This window comes from Pezoporus occidentalis, unplaced genomic scaffold (genome assembly GCF_034315485.1).
Source record: "Pezoporus occidentalis ecotype Australia unplaced genomic scaffold, CSIRO_AGI_Poc_V1 ctg76, whole genome shotgun sequence".
In the NCBI taxonomy this organism is placed as follows: domain Eukaryota; kingdom Metazoa; phylum Chordata; class Aves; order Psittaciformes; family Psittacidae; genus Pezoporus; species Pezoporus occidentalis.
The window spans coordinates 1,692,203-1,712,163 of NW_026916115.1; the positions used below are offsets into that span (position 1 = coordinate 1,692,203).

General features: G+C 42.2%; 1 protein-coding gene across 2 annotated transcripts in view; it reads left to right on the forward strand.

Annotated features, from left to right (window-relative positions):
• ACBD6 (acyl-CoA binding domain containing 6) overlaps positions 1–19,961 on the forward strand; it is a 91,400-nt gene that overhangs the window by 40,197 nt on the left and 31,242 nt on the right. The window contains exons 5-6 of one of the 2 annotated variants that reach the window (XM_062602381.1): positions 2,337–2,442; positions 8,774–8,863. In XM_062602381.1, the coding sequence (XP_062458365.1) occupies positions 2,337–2,442; positions 8,774–8,863 (196 nt within the window). The remainder of the gene's footprint in view (positions 1–2,336; positions 2,443–8,773; positions 8,864–19,961) is intronic. The other variant, XM_062602382.1, reaches the window with a different exon arrangement.

The window sequence follows — 19,961 nt, forward strand, 5'->3', positions numbered from 1 at the left end:
CGCAGAGGTAAACCCATCTGGGCTGCTGCACTGTGGAAAGATATTGCTGCCAGGGTGCAGAACCTGGTGGTGAAGGTACGTCATGTAGATGCCCATGTACCCAAGAGTCGGGCCACTGAGGAACACCAGAACAACCAACAAGTGGATAAAGCGGCTAAGATTGAAGTGGCTCAGATGGACTTAGATTGGCAACGTAAAGGTGAATTATTTTTGGCCCGGTGGGCCCATGACACTTCAGGCCATCAGGGCAGAGATGCAACATATAGATGGGCCCGTGACCGAGGGGTGGACTTAACAATGGACACTATTGCCCAGGTTATTCATGAGTGTGAAACATGTGCTGCAATTAAACAAGCCAAGCGGTTAAAGCCTCTTTGGTATGGAGGACGATGGTTGAAGTATAAATATGGGGAGGCCTGGCAGATTGACTATATCACACTGCCACCAACCCGCCAAGGCAAGCGCCATGTGCTTACCATGGTGGAAGCAACCACCGGGTGGCTGGAAACATACGCCGTGCCCCATGCCACTGCCCGGAACACCATCCTGGGCCTTGAGAAACAAATTTTGTGGCGACACGGCACCCCAGAGAGAATTGAGTCAGACAATGGGACTCATTTCCGGAATAACCTTATAGATATTTGGGCCAAAGAGCATGGCATTGAGTGGGTATATCACATCCCCTACCATGCACCAGCCTCTGGGAAAATCGAACGGTACAATGGACTGTTAAAAACTACACTGAGAGCGATGGGTGGGGGAACTTTCAAGCATTGGGATACACACTTACCAAAGGCCACCTGGTTGGTCAACACCAGAGGATCTGCCAACAGGGCTGGCCCAGCCCAGTCAGAACTGTTACATATTGTAGAGGGGGACAAAGTTCCCGTGGTGCATATGAAGAATTTGCTGGGAAAGACAGTCTGGGTAATTCCTGCTTCAGGTAAAGGCAAACCCACTCGTGGGATTGCTTTTGCTCAGGGACCTGGATATACTTGGTGGGTAATGCGGGAAGATGGGGAAGTCCGATGTATACCTCAAGGGGATTTGATTTTAGGGGAAAACAGCCAGTGAACTCAATTGTATGCTGTTGCCTGCTGTGTAATGCTTTTATAGCCCATCAACTAGATGTCTCCAGGTCACCAGCGACTGGCCCTGACTTCCCTCCAGCCATCATCCCAACAGAGAATGAACTTTGAACATCATGGACCGAATGGACTCGGCAGCATTATAGGGATTGGTCCATGCACTAAGAAAATGATTTTTCCTCTTGGTCTGTATGTATATGGATGTATATATGTGGGAGAGCGATGGTGTATTGAAAAATGTGGGATCTGAGCACGACGTGAATGGTATGGAATAAGGGGTGGATAATGTCCTGGGTTCCGCAGTAGCAGTCATGTTTTTCCTTTGTGTTAACTGGTACAGTGCTGTGTTTTGACTTCCAGTTTGAGAACAGTGTTGGTGAAGCCGATGTTCTCGGTTGTTGCTAAGTGATGTTTACCCTGACCAAGGACTCTGTGAGGCTCATGCTCTGCCAGGGAGGAGGGGAGGCTGTGAGGAAGCAGAGACGGGGCGCCTGACCCGGGCTAGCCGGGGAGGTATTCCATACCACAGCACGTCATGCCCGGGGTGAGGGGTAACTGGGAGTGACCCGGAAGGACAGGGGTTTTCCGGGTGGAGCTCGTTTCTCTTGGCCGGTGGTATCGTATTCTCTTCCCTTGTTATTTTCCCTTATCATTGTTGTAGCTGATAGTAGCGGTGGTGATTTGTTGCTGGACTGTTTTTGTCTCAACCCGTAGGAGTTGCACTCTCTCGATCCTCCTCCCCGTTCCTCCGGGAGCGGGGAAGGGGAGAGCCCCGGTGCGGGGAGGCAGGGGGGGGAGACGGGTGTCCTGTTCCTTCTGCTTTTCTTCTCCAAGCTACCATTAGTGGCCACTGTCTGAGATGGATGGCGTTGGAAGGGGGCTTTGGTCTGACCCAGAGTGGTTGTTACAAGTTTGTATAGCAGTTGTCTGCTGTGGGGTTCCAGTGATTTACCAGGGCTTGAATGTGGGTTTTGCTGGCTAACTTTATAGACTTCTTGTGCCAGTTCACAGGAGTAAGTTGACTTTTGTCATAGCGTAATGCTGTTAAAAACAAACTTTGTATTCTAGGAAGTGGAATCCTGTCTTAACTTGGGAAAAAAAAAAACACCGTATTATGCTGCATGTGCACTAGTAGGTGTCTGTTTCAGTCCAGTGATTGTATTGAAATGTCATAGAGCATATGATGTACATGTGACATTTGTGCTGTGCAGTAACACAGTGCTTCTTTTGCTTTTGTTTCCTGACTAGGGAAGAGGACAAGAACATTTTTGATTACTGCAGAGAAAACAACATTGACTATGTAACCAAAGCCATTCAATCAAAAAAAGTGGATGTGAATGCTGCAGATGAGGAGGTATGGAGAGAAAAAGATAATCATCTTTTAACTGTTTTGTGTGTTAATTCAGTGCCACTCCTTTACAAGATTCTCTGGTCTGTCTAGCTGCTGTAATATCTTGTTAAAACAAATACTTGGTCATTAAGACAGGGTTAATCTATTTGAAAATAGCTTTCAATTGTGTTTCTAGTAGTGTGGATGTGCTAACTGATGCTGTAGCATATCAGAAACTTACGTTCTATATTATCTTCAGCAATGCCAGCAGCTACTTGCAGGATAACATCTGCTGAATATCTCCCTTTTCTCAGCTTGTATATTAAATGTGATCAAATAGAAGTGGGATGTGAGGCAAATAGCTTTTTTGACTGATGAACTATTCACAGCTGAAGTAGTATTTCTGCCATGCCAACAGCATTTAATTGTTTCCAAGATGGGAGGACAAATGAGTGATACCAGCTTTCCAACTTCACAAAAACAGTGACATTGTCCAGGCTTTCTCTGCTCATTAAGCTCAAAACAATGTTTCCCCATAAGGGGGGTAATGCAGGCATTGTCAAAAACCTCAAGTAAATAAGGGTTTAAAATTGTCAATTAGCTTGATCTCTTTCTTAGTGAAAGTAGATACCTGGTGTGGACAGTTTATATCCTTCAGAAAATGTAGTGGTATCAGCTTTATCATCTTGGTTTTGATGCATGCTGCCACCTAGCCCTGCTTGTGGTCCATGCTGCTTTTGCCTGCTGCTTTCCAACACATTGTGTTCTGGTGAACAGATGAAGTGCTTACGCATTCATAGACTGAGACGCCACAAATTCAGTTGGGTTCTGCAGTAGCACTAAGCAGATTTCTGCCCTCTGAGCCATGACAGCCCCGGCTGGGGCTCTGAATGCTGATGGCAGGGCCTTTTATTATTAATCAGGAATTCATATGAATTAATTTTCAGAGGAGAGGAGAAGAGAGATAGTGTTTATGATCGGGATTGGAATTTTGCATCATAAATTCAATGAACTGAAACTGTCATGTACCACATAGTCGCTGCAAGCGCCATTACTGAGCTTCATCCCTCCTTCCGCCGATCACAGGTTGCAGAAGTAAATGTCCAGGGCAGTTCCACAGAACATGACTGAAGCCCTTTCATTAATAAAAGCTCATTTTTGGAGATCGCACACTTGCAATAACTATATAATAACATTATGTTAGCACTACTTCATTTCCACTGGCAAGATGCTCTTTTGTAGTTAGCAGTGTTCAGAAACTCATACCTTCCTTTGTGTTCAAGCAGCAGGTGTGCTTGTTCTCAGGAAAAATATTTACAAAAGAAAAAGTTGAAAGTTACAATATTTTTGTGTTCTAACAACATAAATGTTTTGAGTCAGACCTGAAGTCAGCCAAATGATGTCATCTTTGGGAATTATCCACAAGTTTCTAATATGAGAGAAGACCTACTTCTGAACTAATGGGTATTAGCACATGACTATTGCAGAGTATGCAATTGCTTCAGCACAGGTAAGAGCTGAAAAACCTACCTACCTGTGAATGCCTCATGGGAAGGTTCCTACTGGTGCAGAATTCCCCTGTAGATGAAATTCTCACAGCCTCAGTGAGAGGCTTACCCCAGCAAATGCTTAACCGGGGAAGTAAGAAATTTTTATTTTTTTTAATCCAAACATAGTTTCCATAATCTGGAGGGTAGCTTATTTTCCAGCATTGTGCAGGTTGATTGAAGTTTTAGAACCCATTTTAGACTAGACATAACCCAGACTGAGCCATTGGTAGAGTGAAGTGTATGCAAGCATAATCTTGTCATTCTTATTAACTGTTTTAGTGTTGCTGTATAAATGCATCCTGCCATATCCAAAGATGCCTCTCCTAGCCCTCTGACCATAACTCACAGTGTCAATCCTTTGATTTAAATGCATATAAATTTAAAATGGCAGCAGGGACAGATACATGAAAGAGTTAACTTGTCATGAAACAAAATCTACTGAAGCACCGAACAGTCTGGTGCTAAACTGTAGCGACACTAGGCTCAGCCTTTGCTTGTACAATAAAGACTTGTCTGAGTCTGTAAGGTGTTCAGATTTTTATTTTTAGGTGATGCATTAGTACCTTACCTAATTGTATCCCTTCATTTGTGCAAACAAGTTAGTGAAAGGTGAATTTTTTTGGATTTGGATCTAAAATAAAAATGTAAAATGGGGACAAACCAACTTACTTCAAGAAAAAGGATATCAGAAAGGGCAACAGAAACCTTTGGGATTTAGGTAGATGGCAACTTTAAAGCATAAGTGGTCTTCTCCTCACAAGAAATAAAAGATCTTCATGTGCAGCATTCAAGTCAGCATACCTGCTAACAGTTTGGAAATAATAATCTTCAATTTAGAATTAAACAAAGAATCTAATAACAGTAATCATGTACAAGCTTCCATTTACTGTATCTAAATTGTCTGGAGTTCAACGGAATAGCTTGCATTCACTTAGAAGTAGCACAGACTAAAACAACCTGTTTCTCTTGTATATGTCAGCAGGACTAATGAAATAAGAAATGGACTGTGGCTGTGAAGTCACCACAGGCACATCCTGGTAGTATGGGTTGCTTGCTGCCTTTTTGAGAACAATATTTGTTCAAGTTATAACAAACCAGAAAGTGCTCAGAGGCATAGATGAGTTGCTTTTGCTATTTGTGCCAAGGGCTGTGAAAGTTATAGATAGAGAATTTATTTTTAATTGTTGGAGAAATCTGAGTAAGCAAACACGTTACCTATGTACAATATTTAAGCTACTGCCAAAACTTTAATGAAAGGAGTCTGAAATGATGCTTGCTTAGTCCCTAGTCCTTGTGCTTCTGAGATAGCAAATGCCAAATTGGTGCCTGCTTGCCAAGGAAAGGACAAGGGAGAAAAAAGTGGATTTGACGAAAGATCACATACTTCTGGATTTACAGGCTTAGTCCCATTAGAAAGACTTCCTCAAATGTTTCAAAGGTGTGAAAGCAATTGACTTCCAAATCAAATCTGAAGTTTCCCTCTATAATTGCAACAACAGCCCTTCTGTTCACTATTTTTCCTATTAGGGTGGGATGCAGCCATTCTATATATATTTCCTCTTAATTACCAGTAATAAAACACTTGCCACAAGTTAGAGTGGCTCTTATTGCCATACAGCCATTACAGCTGCAAACATCATGCCTAGAAGTATAGCTTAATATTGTAGCGCATCATTCAGTTTAGCTTTGTTCTCCTCTTTCTCTGTGTTGGCTAATTGATGAGAAAATCATTCCCATCCGCTTGTCTGCTGAGACTCAGTATATCGGAGACAAATCCTTGTCCTGTGCTTTGTTTGTGAACACCCTGTGACTTCGAGCTGAGCAAAATTGATGTGTTGCTGGCTTGAGAAGTGCTGCAGAAGCTGGCCAAGCTGGCAGCAGTTATCCAAGCAAAGCATAGAAGAGTTAAGAGGCAGTGTTAGTGCAGTGGGGCTATTTTTATGCTCTTTTTATTAAACAATTCAAAGGCAGGGTGAAATGCATCCTCTCAAGTAACTTCTGCAACAATTGTGTTTGAATTGCACAGAGGGAGTACCTTGATGTTGCCAGCATTTAGTCTAGACCTCACTACTGCAGTGATTTCCTATATGAAATTATTCATACTGCTTTGAGTCTCACTGCTTAATGAAATGGTCATATGGGAAGTGTTTTGGGAAAGCACGATCTGTGGCTTTTAAGATTTCTGCCATGTTATTTAAAAACACAAACACAAGTTATATGCTGATATAAAGCAGCAGCTGTGCAGACTAAAGAATTTTTCAATGTTCATAGGCAATATCCATGCTATGCAAAGAGTTGTATTGCACATTCAGTTTAAGTTTATCTTACTGCTAAGGGTAGGATGTGGAAGGAAGACATGGGAAACAAGTGGGCTTTGTAGCTGTATATTGCTTTAAGTACATTGGCTAGAACTCCCGAGCATTTTGATTTGCCTGATACTATGCACACAGTAGTGAGTATTATATACAAGTCTCTTAGTAATGCTTTTTGTTATGCAATAAGTAGGTTGAGATTCTTCTGCACGTATTTTTACTTATTTATCAGATGGTGTGCTCTTGTACAGGTCTCCAAAGTCCCTTATACCCTGTGTTTAGGGTATAGCATGCCACAAGGATGCAGACATTTCTTGGGTGGAACGTGTCATCTTTTTAATAGTGCACAATTACAATGCAGAGCCATTTAAGTCACTAATTGGAAAATATTGTATCCATTTAGAATTACAGAGAAAATATATAGGTAAGCAGTGTGTAATTATCCAAAGTGGAATTGGCCCAAGACTTGAAATCCATACTCCTGCAAATAGCACAAGGAGATTTTTAATGACTATAGATAATCAGACTTCAGTTTTTTGTCTTGTTCAAAAGGCAACATTTGCAGCAGGACCAGCCTCCAGTGTCATGTGAAGGAACCAGTTGCACAGTGCTGCAGTATCCTTGAGCTGGCAGCATTGGCAGCACTGTCTCTCACAACCTGTTGGTTTACATGTATTGGTCCCAGCCAATTTCAGCAACAATAAAATAAGATTCTACTTGTCCAGAGAGAAATGCAAACCAACCTATTATAGCCACTAATCTGTAACATGAATTTTGATATAAAGGATAGAAATGTCTGTTATTGCACAGTAATTACACATGTAATTACAGTATTATTCCCCTAGATATGCAAAGCGAAATGGAAATAATCTGTTGATTATTGCTATTGTGCCTGTTGCAGATAGTGTTTCTTTCTTTCAAAATAAACCTCTGTGGCACGAAAATGTTGGTATTTGTCATACTGAAATCCTAAGCAGTTGCCAGTCAGAGATGAGTTAAGGATGCTTAACATGAATTAAAGATCTTTCTATGTTTACCAATTGTTTAAAATTGTATTCTTTCCTCCTTTTAGTCTTTGATAGTGGTGTTGAGTACAAGAACATTAATCATTAAATGGCCTATGGATGTAAGCAGTACTTCCATAGAAAGTCATTGTGAGAATATTCATTCTAACTCAAGGTTAATTAATGTAACATTAAAATTATGTGTTACAAAAATTAACTACTTCCTGAGTCAAAAAGCATGCATTTCCTGACTTGAAAACACGTTCTTCCTCTGCTGCCCTGCCCAAGAATATCCAGCAGAAGCAGCGTGAGCTTTCGTTGCAGGTGTCTTCTGCCACTCCTGCTGTTCTGGCACCGTGGTCGGAAAATTGTCTCATAGTTCTCATTAGTAGATAAATTAGTTCCTTACTTTGTTCCTCACTGCTCTGTCATGAGATTTATAACTGGGCGTGGGCTAATTTAACTGATTTAATCTGTGAATGTCTGTGGCTGTTTACTGTAGCATAATGGAAAACAAAGGTTGATCTGACAGTGTCACAGCTGGGGGGGGATAATTTCCTGGTCATCTACAGGGTGATTCCAAGGAATTCCCTGTAAGTGTGCCACACTTGCTGTTCTAGCTCAGAGGGGCGCCCATGAACCCAACCACAAAAGCTTGGCTTCACTTGACTACTTCCTTAGCCCATTCTGAGGCCATCTGTGCTTTCAGTTGTGTGTGTCTGCCCTCAGGTGGGTCCTAAACCTCATTCCTGTGTCCTTTACAGGCAGGAAGGTCTAAACTTCCATTGCATGTCCTCCTGTGGTGGCAGAGGCATGCAGTGAGACTTAAGTTGTGCAGAGACTTGTAGAAAGGGGATGGGAAGAAAACTGCAGAGGTTTGGGGGGGGGCTGGAGGCATGGAGTCAGCAGCCCATGTTGCAGAGCTGGGAACAGGACAGTCATGGGTGATGCCTGCTCAAATGCCCAGTTTTAATCTTCTGTTGCAGCAGAGGCAGGGTTATGGGTTGAGTGTTTTGGACCTGCCAGAGAAAAGAGCTTCTGGGCAGTTGGTGTTCAGGTGACTTAGGCAGCATTGAAAATGTTATCTTTACAGTGTCAGTCATTGCTCCCAGAAAAGTCAGAAGTGTCAAAATCCCAAGTCTGTATAGGAAAACAAGCCATTTTGTCATGGCTCCTGCTTTTCATTCCATGCTTACTTTTTCCCTCTGTTTTTTATTTGTTTGTTTGGGTTTGATTTTTTTTTTTTTATGCTGGCTTGTGGGTTTGATGCTAAATTAATAAAAATTGAACTGTGTGTCACTTTTAACACTTCTATAATTATTCTGTAAGTCCAAATGAGGAGCAATAATATGTTACATACTAATACTAGTGGAGCTTTTTTTAAAAAAGTCTGGTAATTTTGTTATTGGTGCTCAATACTTAATAGCAAGACTGTGATTCTCTGTGCTTCTTTTGTCTGGCTTTCTTAATTTTCTCCTGGATGTTGTAGGGTCGGGCACTGCTTCACTGGGCATGTGACAGGGGACACAAGGAGCTGGTTACAGTACTGTTACAACATGCTGCTGATGTTAACAGCCAGGTAAGAAAGGACTAAGAATTTTAATATGATCAATATGTTATGTAGCCACTTGACCAAATGTTTCACGTGAAATGGAATTCTCCCAAAACTCCATAGCAAGTTTTCTCAGGATACGTATCACAGAGAAGAACACCGAAAAAGGTAACCTCAGAAAAATAACAGAATTTGGTTGCACAAAGTACATAGTAATAGGGGGCCTTTTTCCATTCCTGGTGAAACTTCTCCTTGCAGTAAAATTGTTTGAACACCTTGGCTGTGGCTTCCAATGTGACTCGTGGTACTGATGGCAAGAGGGATTTCCTGCGCGAGGCGTTTGATAGGATCCTACAGAAAGTGCATTTTCCAGTGTATTTTTTGTAATGTTACACTCTCAGCAGAGCTTAGTAAACTAATGGAAAGAGAATACTGCTTTGCCTAGCAGAAAAGCATGTGGTAAGTGCCTGGTTTTGGCAGAGCATGCCACAGGAGGAAGTGATGCTTCATGTCACAACGTGGTGGGCATATGACAGCTACAGTAGGATCTCAGTATTGATTGAGGGCAAAGTCAAACAGCTTATACCATTTCCATGTTCACATACCCACCTCACCCCCTTGGGAGTCACTGTTTCTAGCACAATTTGGCTTAAAATAAAGCAGCTTTTTTAGCCAATACACTATGCAGCTCATGTGTCTGAGTTTAACTAGAAGCAGTTTTATGGTACCTTAATAGACCAGGCAATGAACTGCATTGTGCTTTGCGAGTGGTTCATTCCAGCCAACCAGCTTGAGTCTGCCTGTGCTCATGAGTCAATGCTCCTAGTTTTGTCAGCTTGTTGTAGTTAAGGGTTGACCTGTGTAAATGAGATCATGTTTGGAAATAATTGTCCAACCTATTTCTGTTGAATTATGATTGACTGCTCTTGACCAGCATGGCACTTATTGGCTTTGCTCTCCTGCCCAGTTTGGGCATAGATACACCTCTGCTGACGAATTTGCTAGCTCTTACCAGTGAGATCTTGGGCAGCCTTGCGATAAATGCTTCAGAAATTTGTAAGAGGTGAACCTTATGCACAGTTGCAATCTGAAGACTTGTCAGCAGACCTGTAGGGTTCACAGGCTAGAAATAGCTGTGCTGGTATTTAGCACACATGGAATTGGTTTAAAAAAAAAAAAAGTCTTTCTTGCCTTTGCCTTGTATTAGGAAGCATGGCTTCACAGTAGCTAGGGAGAGCCATGTCTTCATGCTTAGATGTTGGGTGATTTCAGTTGTAATGGATTTTATGAGAGTTTTCCCTTACACTGAAGAGGGGCAGTGGAGCCGGTACAAATGATGAGCTTTACATGCCTCACTGTTGAGACCAGTTAGTTGCCTTTCACTTGGAGCAAGTGAGCGATGTGTCAGATACACATGGGAATAGCTTTGCATTGAAATTGGGGTGGAGTCAGGTCAGACACCTGCCAGTCCCTTTTGCCCTGCCAGCCTGGGAGATGGTTCTGTTTGGGATGCTGTATCACTGCAGCAGTCTGAAAAGTCACCCCTCTTTGACGCTTGTCTCATTTCTTTGGAGGTGAAGTCTGAGTTGTAAAAGAAAAGGCTGAAGGGAGAGTCATCTTGGTTTTCCCTGAGTATTAATTTTCTGTTAAATTCTTACCGTGTTTTTCTTTTTGATCTATTGCACATTTTCTAACCAGATGATTTTTGGCCAGTAACAAAAGGTTAATAATAGCCGTAAAAAGAAAATCAATCTTTGATTTTTATTTTTTTCCCCCACCAAGGTAATAAAGGAGAATTTTTAGAAAGGTCTCTGTTTGCATGTAGGTATGTTCCCAGAGAAAGCAGACACATTTTTATTCTCAGTCATATATAAATTGCAATAACATTTCAAGACTTTGTGACCTAATGTTTATTTCTCTTTTTTTTATTTTGACCTTTACCCTGTAAGAACTCATCCAAAGCAAGAGCAGAAGGAATTTTAAGAGCAATCAGAAGAAAAAGGGAGAGGGAAAAAGCCTGGCTTCTTAACAGGTCATAAACACCACAGTGCCTGTTATACAGTACCAGTGGGTTAGGTGTAAGGGAATCTCTGGTAACTTGAATCAGTGTCACTATTACTTCAGAGCAGTGTGCTCTCAGTAGAGGTTCCCTTCACAGGCTGCATGCAGCATCTCTGCCAGGGCCCAGGGCATACAAGCAGCCTCTGCAGTTTCCACCCACTGCTGAGCAATTCAGGTGTTTTTGTCTTGTTCAATTTTGCAGCAGTACCTGCATGCAAGCAGTGTAAAAGATAAAGAATGAATTTGGGATTATGCTGGTTATGAGCAGATAGCGAAGGAGAAAAATGCTATAAACCAGTTTATTTTTTTTTAATTGCCTGTGTTTTTTGTCTGCTTCTTAAAAGTTAGTCAAACAGCACGACAGATTTATGTTCTCTTCCATTACCTTTTTAATAAATGCTCTTCCATCTTGGCTCTCTTGGAATGTGCTAAAGGATTTAGCTGCTCTAAGCAGACTGTGACGGTGGTGCTCTGCTAGGCCACCTGGAGTGAAGCATACCAGTTCATTGTGCCCACAGATGTGCTTTATTCACTTTTTGCTGCTTTATTTTAGTTATCTTTGTACTATCTATTGTCAAAGTGCTAGCAGCTTCTGGATCAAGAGGCTCTGCAAGAGTCAACTTACTGCTCTTTGTTGATAAACAGACAGCTTGGGAGCAGGAGGAGAAGTTGTTTGGCCCTCTTCGTTCGTGTAGCATGCTCGAAACTGCTTTAATTCTGGGAATAACCACACTGCAATGTGGACTGCAGTGGTCCAGCGGCTGTGCTTTTTGTTTTAAACAGTGGTACTGCAGTTTCAAAAGGGTAGTTCACTAATGTCACTGAAAAGCTACAGCCATTGAGTTCTCTGATTGTTCATAATTAACTCTAATAGCACATTTGAAAAGAGGTGGTAAGCGATTGCCATGGGCAAGGGGATACAGAAAGGCAACAGGCTGTTCTACTTTGTTGAAAAGTAGAAAAAAGGAGCATTTGTGTAATTGAATTACCTAAATCTTCAGAGCCAGAGGCCATTTCAAAGTGGGTGGTGATATGGTACTCTGCTGGAAGTATCCAGAGCTTGGGGCTCAGTCTGAAAACGGCCTCCTTCCACTGGAACCGTTTGCCTAAAATGTAGGCTTCTAATTGAAAAGGAAGGGGAATATATTCATACCAGTTATGAAGCAGGTCAGCAACATGATTATAATATCTATTTCTAGCTTTAAAATGTATGAAGATGTGGATAAGCTTTACTTGCACAAGATGAGCAACAAAGGAAAACCTTTTTCCCCTACAGGGAGAGATATTCCTTACAGTGTTTTCTCTGGCCTTGGAAAGGAGGTTTTCTGGGGAGGCACTGGATGCAAATTGTGCCGGACTGCATCCCAGCTTTGTGCTCCCCTGCAGCTGTACTATGGCCTCCTCAGTGCTCCCCCTGCCAGGAACAGCAAGCTGGCCTGGTTGGAGAATTTGTTCGTCTTCATTTGTATCTGGTGGTGCAGTGCCAGTGTGGAGGAGACAGCAGAACTCGGCTCTGCCCCCCGATGTTCAACAAGCTTTCAGGGGGGGGTTCCTTTAGTGTATTTAGGGGAAGTTTAGGCACAGTGTACTGATTACACACTCTTAGGTGGAAGATCGCTCTTGGGGCGGGATCTGTCTGGTCACCTTCTCCTGCAAGAGCAAGGCAAGTAAGGCAGTTTGAAAAGGAGGATTTTGTCCTCTGGTGCAAAAGTCACACGTGATTGCTTGTCCTGTGCAGGGAGCATTGCAGGTATACAAATTATTAGTGCTGTTTTAAGAAAGATGAAGGGCATCACAGTATGGTGATTATTCAATGAGAGAGAGAAGGACATCAAAACAGAAGACCATAGACTCTCCTCCTGGACTTGCTGTGGCTGCACCTTGTTCCATTTGTGGATACTCTGCTCCAAAATAATAATCTCTGTGTTTAGGATGTGCCCTTGGGAATGCATGCAGAACAGTCCTGGAGTGATTGCCACAAATCAGTTCACTTTGAAAAAGATTTTCAAGCCTATCTTGCCACTTGAACAAGTCTTCAAATAAATACTGTTATTTTTAAGTGGAACTGTATCTCTTGGCACAGGAGAGATAATTGAGATCTCTGTACATGTCTGTGTAGTAGAACAGCTGAGTTAAAATTGTATCTAGGTATTATTTTATGATTTTTAAACTACATCATTGTACAGTTCTGTTAATCATCAGTGCTATGCTAATAATCTGTGTATGCTAAAATTGTGCTATGATAAGGATGAAGAAAACCTATAACTTGTCTTCAGTTTTTATTTGCTGACCTTTCACTTTCCTAGTAAAGGTGCAGATCACTGTACTGAGATTTTCAACTGCTTGCCAACAAGTTCTCAAGGGTCACCCATGGACCCTTAGCGGTTTGACAAGGCAACTTGAGAAGGAAAACTGAAACCCGTCAGATTAGAAAATCTGTTGCTAGTATATGCAGATTTTTAATTTATTTTATCTACTTTATTTTTATTTTATTAATATACACTAGTAATTTCAGTGAAAAGCACCTAGTGTCTGTGCTGTCTGCAGAGAAGACCTGGTTGCTTTTAGTGCTGATGTATCTGTATCTTGTACCAATTCATGCAAGGCTGCACAGCTGTTTGAAGTCATGCTTTCTGGTGTGATTTTGGGTTAGCTGGATTTTTTCTTTTTTTCTTTTTTCCTAAAAGATGTCTAGAGTAGCAGGAAGAATGTGGCTGCCTCCCCAGCTTTTTTTCCCAGTCCCCTGCAGCACATCGCTTGCAGACAGCCACTTTCCTCTTGTCTATTTGCATGCTAACACACTTGTGAGTCAGAAGGCTTCTGGAGATGGGGACATGGAGTAGCCGTTCCCTTAGAAATACTTTCACTCACATCCTCATAGGGGGAAAGAAAAAAAAAAGGGAAAAAAATCTTTTCAAATGAAGACAATACAAACATAATAAATGGCAAGGAGGATTCATCTCCCTCATGACTCAATCCTTCTCAAACAACATTATTATTGACTGGCCTATTGGTTGCCAAAAAAGAAAATCAATTGTACTAGAAGTAGTTACTGGGCCACAGATCACGGTCCTAACCCAGCAGAGACAGGTTGATTTTTATCAACTATCCAAAGACTAATTTCTACCATTAGCTAAAAATGAAGTCAAAATTATGGATATGTTAAAAATTGCTAAGATGGGGGATCTGTTGGTTTTGTTTTATTTGTATGTTTTTTCTATTTTCCCGTGTGACTCTAAAAGCATTGTGTCTATATAGAATAAAAAGCAAGGGAAAAAAAAAACAAAAAAACCTCGATGAAAAGTCAGGGCTCCTTGCCTGTCTTTTTCAGTATTGCTCATTTTGATTTCACAGCAAGAGTACAAACTGCTTCAGTCTTTGCATGGGCCTTGTGTTGGAGTCATTGCATAGACATTTAAAAATCAAGCTGGTCTTGGCAAACACACATCCCTGCCTCTCGCACCAAATATAGGTCATGCCCTCATTTTTCTGTATCTATAGGGAGATGTTGCAGCAGTGTGGGCATCTTGACTGTTCTGACCAAGGACCAAAGTTCCAAGGCTGTATCTACACAACTTTCCCCCTCCCCACTGAATATGTTGTGTGCATCCATGCAGCCTACCACCTCTGCTGCAAGCTAATCAGCACAAACACACTTGTAGGTAGGATGCCAGCTGCCAAAGTACTCTGCTATTATGACCATTCTCTGAACCTGGCTGAGATTAAAAAGGAAAATGTCTGAGCCTTGTGCCCTTGCAGCTAATGTCCCTGGTATAAATTTTCCCCTAAATATGCTAAAAGCTTGGCTCATAAAGCCAGAAGGGATCCTGTCCCAGATCTGATGATTGCTGCAGAGGGTTTGGCATAGTTACGCTCTCAGTAGGCAAAGGATGTTGCAGGTACTGCTGAATTGACCATTGCTGCAGTAGGAAGGTAGAATGTCAAATAAATGGAGACCCTGTTTAAACGAAGATGAAATGCAAAGCAATGAGAGCAGAATTATTAACCATGATAGTTTTCTTCTTTCCTTATACCCACTCCCTCCAGTCCCTGTCTCAGTATTTCTGTAGTCAGCTTTGTCAGGCAGATCTAAAGACTGCAGGCTTATACCCCTTCAGTCTTGACATTGTTGCCAATGGGTGTGAAAGCCATTAGCCAAAAGAAAGGAGAGATCTGCTTAGTGACAGAGGGTAGCTTTCTACATTAAAGCATTGACATACTGCCAGTCACACAGTTATTAGAAGTGGCACAGCTCCATGTCTCTCCTGTGGGTCTCTCTGTGGAATGTAGATTGGCAGCAGGTTGAATGTTAAATGGTCACCACTCAGCAGATGCTGATTTTACCTACTAGGAGAAAAGTCCCTTTCAGCAAAAACATTTGCAAAATATTTGCAGCTCTGAATACATGCTTGGAGATGCAGAGATTTATCCCTAGTTTACTCTCCAGCTTCTGAAGACACCTCAAGCCTCATCAACAGAAACTGTAGGTTGTACAGATGATAACTTGCTTCTGCTTGTGCAGGCTAGGGTTTGGTTTTATTTTTGCATTGTTTCTTCCCATCTTCCAGCTTGATATGTACAGTCTTTGTTTCTTCTGCTTCTTGTAGACATATGAATCATTGCTTTATTGCTGGTGCAGCAAAGCAGTTGGCACCCTTTCTCAGTCAGTATGCGTGCAGCATTGCCTGCAAAGCAGGCTTACCAGCTGAGAAAGCAACTGCAGGCTTCTGTGATGTTCCAGCAGTGATTTCAGGGTCTGCACACAGTCCTTTCAACCACTACATGCAAAATGTTTGAAAAGAAAAGTCCAAGGGCTGGTCCTGAAAAAACAGGCAGTGGTCTTTGCTGCTGCACCCGCAAGATCTAAAGCTTCTTTCAGGGTAATCAAAATGCAGGGTTTAAAGCTGGGGACTGAGGACAGCAGCACATGTTAGTGGATTGCTGTGAGAGTGCATGGCTTGTGGCCATCACCTGGTATTGAGGGCTGTGTTGTGCAGAGTGATGCACTTTCCGTGGACCCTGCTGGTGCCGGGGGAATGCAGCCTGGCAGTAGACATACAGTCTTAGCTCAGCAGCAGGGAGCCTTGTGCCTGTTTCTGTGCCTGACCAGCACAGGTATTTTGTGGTATGATGACTGCAGTCTCTACCAATACTCAAAGTACGCAGAGGCCAGCAGCAGTGAGCTTTGAGGTCACTGCAGATGGCATCATGGTGCTGCGAATGTTCTGCTGCAGAGAAGAAACAGGTGTTTTACTCCCTACTGTGTTCATATGTCTTTGCAGAGGCAGGAAAGAGCCTTAGCTTGTATGCCTCCCTGTGAGGACATGGGATGGCCCCGTGTCACTTTGTCTCTCTGAAATAAGCATGTGCTAAAACACCTGTAATTCATGAAGTCATTGTTGAAAATGCTTTAGCCCCTCATTAAGGTGTTTGGTTAACTTCACAAACAGGATACCACCGGCAGTCGAGCTGGTTTTTCAGGTGAATGAATCACCATTGGAATGATCTCTAATCACCATAGGAATGGTCTCTAGCCTTGCTTCATTTCCTATAGCCTTTGTGTCACCTCTCCCTGTCAGAGGAACTGCCAATCAGCCACTCAGGAGACGTGGTTCCTAAGTTCCTAGAACATCTTTTTCTTTTTCTTTTTTTTGAAAAAGCTTTCCATGTTTTGAAGGAGTTAATTTCTGCCACTCCCATTCTCCTTGAGGACTTTTTAATCTGAGCAACTCTGGGTTTACTTTCCAAATGGAATTTTGTATTCATCTGTTGTCAGTAGTTGTCTCTTCCATTTTGCTCTAAAAAACAAAACTAAAAATACCCACACACAACAAAACAAAAAACAGTCAGCTTTTGGCTTAACAGGCTTGGATGCTTCACTCTCAGTCCTGCTTCCCCTGTTCATTTCTGTGGGTTGACCAACCTAGGCTCTTGCCAGATCCCTCAGAGACTCCAGTGATCACCAGCAATTGTGCAAGCTGGCTGTTTATTCCTATTCAATCTTTACTTTTGTAGTCAGTTATCAAGGATGCAAAGACTTTTCCTCTTTCTCTGTGACAGTATTATTTAATAGCCTTTGGTGAGAGAATTTATCAAAAGGCTTTTGGAAATCCATGTGAACAGGCATTCCTGCTGGTATGAAGGATAGCAGAAGTCTTGGTGGTTCATTCTCCCTCTGTCTCTCAGACAGACTGCTCAATTGCTTTCTTTTGCAACAAAACAAATAAATCCTATCCTGGAGTGACCTTCTGGTTTATCTAACAGACCTGTTCCAGCTTTGATATCCCATGTTGTACTGTGTCTTCTGTCGTCTTACAACAAGGCTCATCTTGGCTGGAATAAATCACGCTGTCCTGTGAAGGTTTTCTCACAAAATGATGGCATGAACTTACATGAAGGTGGAAAGCGCACTGCAGTTGTCTGCTGCATTTGTTCTCAGCTCTAGGAGTTGGCTATCTGCAAGCTGGACATCAGTGTTGGAAGATTTGGTAAACTTCCATCATCTAAACCTGCTTCTGCTGTTCCAGCCAATTAAACATTAAAATGAGCATGACAAATAAGTGTTCATTTATGGGTCAATAACTCTGTAGTATGTCTGTGACATGGCTGGCCAAGACACAATCCATTTCAGTAGAGGCCTGGGCAACCCAACATCTTCAAGTTTGTAATTGCTTTCATAGGGAAAGAGAAGTAATAAGGATAATGTAGCTAACAGGCCCCGCCTCACTAGTTCAGAAACTTCCCCTTGCCAATCAAATATCTTTGGTATTCAACCCATTTTTGGCTCGTTCCAAAGGCATTGTTGTGATGTCAGAAAACACCCTGATGGCTGTATGCATTTTCTCCAGTGTTAGATATTACCTTCTTGAAGATGCTTGGTGTTGTCCACCAGCCAATTAGCTATCTGTACAAAGAGCCCTCAGTGCACGTTTTATGGCAGTAGACAGGATTGCCTTGTCCCTTTCTTTTCCTTTCCCTTCCCCCTCCCCTATTATATATATATTTCCTCAGCACTATTAGATTATTAAATGCTTAATGACTATTCCATTCCTGCTAACTATACTTTTGATGAGCTGCAGTAATAAAACTTTGTAACAGCAAAGTGTGTGTCTGGTTCCTTTATAGGAAGGGCACATTTGGGGAGCTGAAGTAATGGGGGATAAAACTCAATTAATGAATAGAAATAAAAAGAAGTAAATGAGGTAATCAAACTCAGAGAAATTAGTATTGGCAGGTTCTGAATGATGCTCTTGGACGAACAATCTTTCAAAATCCTTCCTTGTATGCTGCTGCTGTCTCTTTATTTATTATTAAAATAACACGATCCATGAGGCACTCGGGGTGACTCCCAGCCTAGCTAATTCTAATTAATCCAGTCAGGGAGAGCAGCAGGGTAAGTGGAGCAGTCTATCGGATTGAAATTCATAACTTAATTGAGGTCAAAGTCCCGGGTTGGGAGAACAAAAGTCTTTCGCTGGGACCAGGCAGATCAATACCAATAAATATCTGGCTTGGATGCAAGTAGCTTATAGTGACGGATTATCTGACATTGGCCAGAGGTCTTGGTCTTGTTAAGGGCAAAGTCCGATGGCATGTACAGTGTAGGGTGACTTCTGTCAGTGTGCCCTCCAAAACTCTGAAGAACCTGTAAAGGGCTCATAGGAGCCACAGAAGGATGGCCATAAAGAAGTCCATGTGAGTCATGATGAAATTTGGATTTGGTTTCTCACGGTATGGGTGTCTCACCAGTATCACAAGGGCATGTGTCACATTAGTGGTGATGGAGGTTGGAAGAAGTTGCTCAGGCTTACAGGAACTTGGAGCTAAATCATAGCTTGTCCAGAGAAAGACCTTTAGAACAGGGGGAAACTGAGTAGTAGATTGGTGGGCTTTATGCCAAGTCTGTATTTATAGCATGTTTACATAAGAGGAGGGAGGAAGGTTGGAAGAGGGAAGTGTAAATAATCATTAAGGTAGATTTTTAGTGTGAGAGAAGCCAGTGGAGGCAGATGTGGTCTTGCCTGTTCTTTGGAAAAGCAGTTGGTGTCTCTGCTCTGATCTCCAAAATGTTCTGTTTGTGGGGGGTTGTATGTGCTGGCGATGACTGGTTTCTCAAGCCCTTACCTAACCATGTAATGACTTTTGGTGTTGACTACAACACTGATCCCCTAGCTCCAAAGGTGGGGAAGAAGCTGGAGGTCCTAGCATGAGACTTGTGGCGTTAAAGGATACGCACAGCATCCCCTAGAAGTAGGTACTGAAGTAGTTGTCAATGCTAGCAACTGATGAAGCTTCTCTGATCTTTCAAATAAATCAGTACTTCAACTGCAGTTCAATATTAAAATGCAATCTTCACCCAGTCTGTTATTAATGCAATGTTTATGCAGATCTGACTGTTCTGCTGGTATCATCTTTGCAGAGGACAAATACTGCTGTGGTCAGCATTTGATACATGCCTGATGGATGTTGTTCTGCCAATGTACTTCAACACAGCTTGGAAGAGAGATGGGAACTGTAGCTTGGACGCAGCCAGTGACTTGGTTTGACATACCTCCTCTTCACATTAGCACTGCATAAGTCTAAAGCTGCTGTTAATGTCTGTCTTGTCAAGAATGTTCAGATCTCTTTGGCTTCCCTGTTCAAGTGTAGAGGTCTAGGTCAAACACCTTGTCAGGTCAGCTTTCAGGTTTTAATCTAATAAGCAGCTGTTGATATTTGTGTATAAGTGGTTGCTGTACTCTCACACCCTTTTGAAACTGTCTTTGAAAAACACCTCTTGTTTTCCACTGCAGGACATTTGCTTCACATGGACAGAATGTAGTTAACAAGGCAGCAGTTCAGTACATGCATATACTTGCTATTGCTATATACTACTTTACTTTCCTCATTCATGTCCCATTCCCAGCACAACCTCAACCTCCTTCCCTTAAGTTGGTGGATTCATTCTGCAGGCTTCTGTTGCATTGTTTGTGCACTCCTGCTTCGTTCCTGCCCAGCTGGGATAGGAGCAAAATGAAGTCCCTGAGGCTGTTAAACACACTTGCAAACAAAACTGCATTGACAA